Below are 5,665 nucleotides of genomic sequence, written 5' to 3'. Positions count from 1 at the left end.
CTGCTTTCAATGAATCCATCAACAAATTCTACTTGCTGCATCTTCAAAGCATATCCCAAGTGTAATCACATTTCATTGACTCTCTTCTCCTGCTGGATTTAAGCTTTATTTGCTGTTCTTTTCCCAGCTTCTTTAGGTGTAAGTTTAGGTTATGCATTTGAGACTTTCCTTCTTTCTTGAGAAAGGCCTGTATTGCTATATACTTACCTCTTAGGACTGCCTTTGCTGCATCCCAAAGGTTCTGAACTGTTGTGTTTTCATATTCATTTGCTTCCATGTATTTTTTTTTAACTCTTTAATTTCCTGGTTGATCCATTCATTCTTTCATAGGATATTCTTTAATCTCCATGTATTCATGGTCTTTCCAAATTTTTTCTTGTGGTTGACTTCAAGTTTCATAGCATTGTGGTCTGAAAATATCCATGTATGATCTCAGTATTTTTGTTCTGGTTGAGACCTGATTTCTGACCCAGTATGTGATCTATTCTGTAGAATGTTCCATGTGCACTCAAGTAGAATGTGTATTCTATTGTTTTAGGATGAGATGCTTTGAATATATCTGTGAAGTCCATCTGGTCCAGTGTGTCATTCAAAGCCCTTGTTACCTTGTTGATCTTCTGCTTAGATGATCTGTCTATTGCTCTGAGTGGGGTGTTAAATTCCCCTACTATTATTTTATTATTATCAATTAGTTTCTTTAATTTTGTTATTAATTGGTTTATATATTTGGCTGCTCCCAAGTTAAGGCTATAAATATTTACAATTGCTAGATCTTATTGGATGGATTCCTTTTTTTATGATATAGTGTCCTTCTTCATCTCTTATTACAGTCTTTGGTTTAAAATCTAGTTGTCTGATGTAAGGATGGCTACTCCAGCTTTCTTTTGATGTCCATAAGCATGATAAATAGTTCTCCACCCCCTCACTTTCAATATGGATTTGTCTTTGGGTCTAAAATAAGCCTCTTGTAGACAGCATATCTATGGGTCTTTTTTTTTTTTTAATCCATTCTGATACCCTATGTCTTTTGATTGGAGCATTGAGTTCATTTACATTCAGAGTAATTATTAAAAGATGAATTTTGTGCCATTGTATTACCTGTAAAGTCACTGTTCCATTCTCATGTTTGTTACTTTTGGGCTCTCTCTCCACTCAAAGGATCCCCTTTAATATTTCTTGTAGGGCTGGTTTAGTGCTCATGAATTTCTTTAGTTTTTGTTTGTCCTGGAAACTCTTTATTACTTCTTCTATTCTATTCTGAATGATAGCCTTGCTGGATAAAGTATTCTTGGCTGCATATTTTTCCCATTTAGCATATTAAATGTATCATGCCATTCCTTTCTTGCCTGCCACATCTCTGTGGGCAGGTCTGCTGCCAGCCTTATGTGTCTACCTGTGTAGGTTAAGGACCTCTTGTCCTGAGCTGCTTTCAGAATTTTCTCTTATCTTTGTAATTTTCAAGCTTCTCTATAGTATGTTGAGATGTTGACCTATTTTTGTTGATTTTGAAGTGGGTTCTCTCTGCCTCCTGGACTTTTTTTAAATGTATATTGTTTTTTAGTACTCTAATTTCCAGTAGTCTAATTATTATTATTTCTTCTTTTGTTGTTGATTTAAGACCAGTTTGCTCTTTTTTCCCCCAGTATTTTAAAGTGGATGTTTAGGTAATTGATTTGAGGTATTTTCTTTCTCAATAGAGGCATTATGGCTATAAATTTTCCTCTAAGCACTCTTTAACTTCACCTCACAGTTTTGGTATGTTGTGTCTTTATTTTCATTCATCTCAATGTATTTTCTAATTCCTTTTGTGATTTCTTTTTTGGCCCATGTATTAGGAGTGTATTGTTTAATTTTCTAATATTTGTGAATTTCCAAATTTTTGTTATTGATTTATAATTTAATTCCCTTGCAACCCACTTCTCTTGGAGTTAATCCCCTGATTTACATGCATAGAATGGCAGGATAGCATATGGCCTTTTCAGCTTGCCTCTCTTATCTTGAATCCTGTTCCTTATGATAGAGCTAAGGAAAGGCTGATTGAAGCCCCAGTATTCTCTGATTCCCATGCCTGGGATAGAGCTTCTGCCATATGAGTAGGGCTGGGTGCATGAAAACAGCCACTGACCTCTTGATTGTACTCACCTAGAATTTAGCTTCCACAACTGGAGCTGAGGTGGGAAGAATGAAGAATATGGTGGTCTGCCCTTTCTGGGAGATATCATAGCCTTAGGCTGAGAGCTGGTGGGGTTGAGGGTGGGGAAGGGGCTAGGGAACAAAGCCCTATGTTCTTGACTACACCTATCTGGAATGGAGTTATCTATATACTGCACTGTGGGGAAAGGGAGGAGTGAATACTGGCTCTGATTCAAGTGCCACAGACTCCCACTGTTCTTTTTTTAAAAATTAATTTATTTTTTAAAAAGTAGGCTCCACACACAGCGTGAGTTCAGACCTGAGCTGAGATCAAGAGTTGGACACTTAACTGAGCCAGCCAGGTGCCCCCAGACTCCTACTGTTCTTACAGTAATTTAATAGATTTTCTTGAATAGTGGTTTTTCTTTTGCTCTATGCACTTAGGGTAATTTTCAGAGAATTTAAATGTTTATACCCATGTCTATATAAATATTTACTGTTTATGGTTGTTTCCCTAAGGGAAAGTGTCCACAGATATCCTCATGCTACCATTCTAAAAGTTGACCTCTCCAGTTTTTAACTTTACAGTTTAAACAACACATTGTGATGGTTTCCTGATCTTCCCAGGTTGGACTGAATGTTGTTCTTATAAATTCTATTAATCCTTTTGCTCATATCTATATGTTGTAACATATCACATAGTATATCAGATTTTGATTGGTTGCTTTCTTATCTACATATTTTACTAATTATGACAATATCTTCTTGTTTGTCTCTACCACCCTATCATATTGTACAGTGTCTAGCAATAGTAGACAGCAAATGAAAGAATGAATCAATGGTGATTAAATTGTATGTAAGAATAATAGAGAGCTGCATCTAATTGAAAATTAAACAAAACTTAATAACTATTATATATACTTTAAGAAAACAAAATGAGACAGAAAGATATGAGTTACTGTTTTAAGCATAATTTTGGAGGCTTGGTCTAATGGGCAAGGTGTTCATTTTAGCCATTGTCATTCATGCTTTCAAAACTTTATATTAAGATATATAATACTCATTATATTAGTATATTTTATTGCTTATTTCTAAAGAGTAGATTAGTAATAGTTCTATTAAAAAAAAATTTCTGTCAAACTGCATCTCCTACCCATCCTACCCAGATATCTAGGTTTTTGGTGTCAGGCCACTGATAGAAGAAAGCATATTGATTAAATGCTAGGTCTTGAAAGTGATTACTAAGGAGTAGATTTTACTATAGAGGTATTAGAGTCAGACCTCAGATCCTTTGGCAAAGAGGACTTTTTTAATGGCCCTAATGGATCTGCTTGGTCTTCACACTATAAATAATGGGATTCATCACTGGTGGAATAAGCAAATACACATTGGCCATAAGAGTGTGTATGTAAGGAGGTGCCTTTTTCCCAAACCTATGAACAAAGCACAAGCTAATGAGAGGAATGTAGAAGATGGCAATAGCACTTATGTGGGAGATAACAAGTGCTAAAGGCTTTATGCCACTCCTCTGGGGAAGCAATGCTTAGGGTGGTCTTAATAATCAGAGTATAGGAGAGAAGAATAAAGATCGCGTCCACTCCTGCAGTAACTGCAAGGGCAATAAGTCCTAAAACACTGTTGATCTTATTGTCAGAACATGACAGCTGGATTATATCAGGATGGAAACAGTAAGAATGATGAAGCACATAGTTTTGGCAGAAGGATAAATGTTTAAGAAGCAGGACCAGATGCATTAGGATCACTGTACCCCTGACAAAGATGGCAAACCACACTTTGACAATTCTGGAATCAGTCAAGATGGCAGCATATCTCAATGGGTTACAAGTGGCAATGAAGTGGTCAAAGGCCATTGCTAGGAGCACTGAAGACTCCACGACAGTAAAGAGTTGAATGAAGAATGTCTGGCCAACACAGGCATGGAAACTGATCTGTCTTGCACTGAACCAGAATATGCCCAGTGTAGTTACCAGCATTGAAATACACAAGCCCAAGTCAGTGGTAGAGAGCATAAAGAGGAAATAGTACACAGGTTCATGGAGACTTGACTCAGTGAGGATGACAAACAGGATTATACCATTCCCAGAGAAGGCAGTCACAATACAGACAGCAAAAAGGGATGGAGATCCCGGTGTGGGCAGCTTTGAGTCCTGGAACTCCCATCAGGAAAAAGGTCAGAGAAGTGGAAGGAATGTTTGGAAAAGATGATATGATTCCTTTGGAGAAATAATTCTTTTTAAATAAAATATCCTAGAAGGAAAAATGAAAACACCATTCAGCAATTTCTTTGGGATTTCTATTAACTGTAACTAGATCAATCAAATTAGAGATTATTCTTAGGACTTTATCCTTTTCTTTTTGCTTCTCAATTATGATTTTTCTTTTTTCTTTTTTTGGTGTATTGAACTTTCCCTCTATGACTTGTATTTCCTAATTCACAAAAGAGAATAGGGATTTTTTTTTTTATCTCAGTAGTACTTTTTGTCATCTTCCACTTTAACCTAAAGTATTTTCTTTCCTCCCTCCTTGTACTTCCTATTTAGAGAATTGTAGCAAGATAATCTGAAAATGTCAAGAATTTAATGGATATCTCAAAGTAATATTAATTTTTAAAAGTAAGATTTATTATTTAATAAAGAATGTATGTGTGTTTGAGTGTTTATGTTGATACTAGTGCATTATCATGAAACTTTATCATACATTTTAAAGACATATCTTTTCAGAAAATAATTTAAGGAAATAATTTGATACATCAGTTCAAAATAGCCTATTCATTATTTCTTGGTCAGTGGATCTTATCCTTGTCTTGCTAAGGTTGTTTCTAGTCTGGGGTTACATTTCTGATATTGATTTTTTATTTTCTTATCTGTTATCACTGTAGTGTTGATACATAATTGTTACAGAAGATTTTTCCTTAGCATTGTCTTCAGCAGTTGGTCCCTTTCAGAGACAGCTATATTAAACTTCAAGGCTAAGAGTGAATGAACTATGTGTACAGAGGCCAAATATTAGATACTTCCCTCTGCAGTCTGGTGTTGTTGCAATTATTGCCACCTATTACTTATGTGTAGCCTCAGAAGAGTACACTTACAGAGGGTATCTTCATCGAAGTAAATACACATTTGAGCTTTCAGCTCCACCATTAGGTAGCATCTGAAATAAGACTTATTATTATGTAGATGAGGTCCTGGGTACGTTTTCTTCTCCTTCCTTTCTTCTTTCTCTGTACTGACTTAACTCTTTTATGATCGAGTCCCCTTAATGTACTGGAAAGTCTTGCTGAGATGTTCATTAAGCCAAATGGTAGTGCTCTGAATACCCTAAACTGTCTTCTCTTTGGCTTCTCAAAGACTGGTTACTTTTCTCATAGTCCTAGTCATTGGCTGGAATCCCATTGGTCCTTCATGGACATTGGAGCCACTGTGTCTCCAACGACTCGATTTGGAGAATGTATTCCTGCAGCTGTGTTATACCTACACAATTTTACTTCCTTAGTTATTGAAACATTCCAGCT

At 35.9% G+C, this 5,665-nt stretch overlaps 1 protein-coding gene across 1 annotated transcript; it reads right to left on the bottom strand.

The window, feature by feature from the left end:
* Positions 1-3,408: 3,408 nt before the first annotated feature.
* LOC118004007 (olfactory receptor 51F1-like) lies at positions 3,409-5,294 on the bottom strand. The gene is given in 5 exon segments (XM_034995134.1): positions 3,409-3,453; positions 3,455-3,631; positions 3,633-4,250; positions 4,252-4,367; positions 5,213-5,294. Coding segments are annotated over 5 exon segments (1,038 nt in total).
* Positions 5,295-5,665: the final 371 nt, after the last annotated feature.

The sequence above is a fragment of the Mirounga leonina genome, unplaced genomic scaffold, assembly GCF_011800145.1.
Source record: "Mirounga leonina isolate KUSES-001 unplaced genomic scaffold, KU_Mleo_1.0 Mir_92, whole genome shotgun sequence".
NCBI lineage: Eukaryota > Metazoa > Chordata > Mammalia > Carnivora > Phocidae > Mirounga > Mirounga leonina.
Note: the sequence above shows the minus strand (reverse complement) of the source record. Positions and strands in the feature narration are given on the sequence as shown.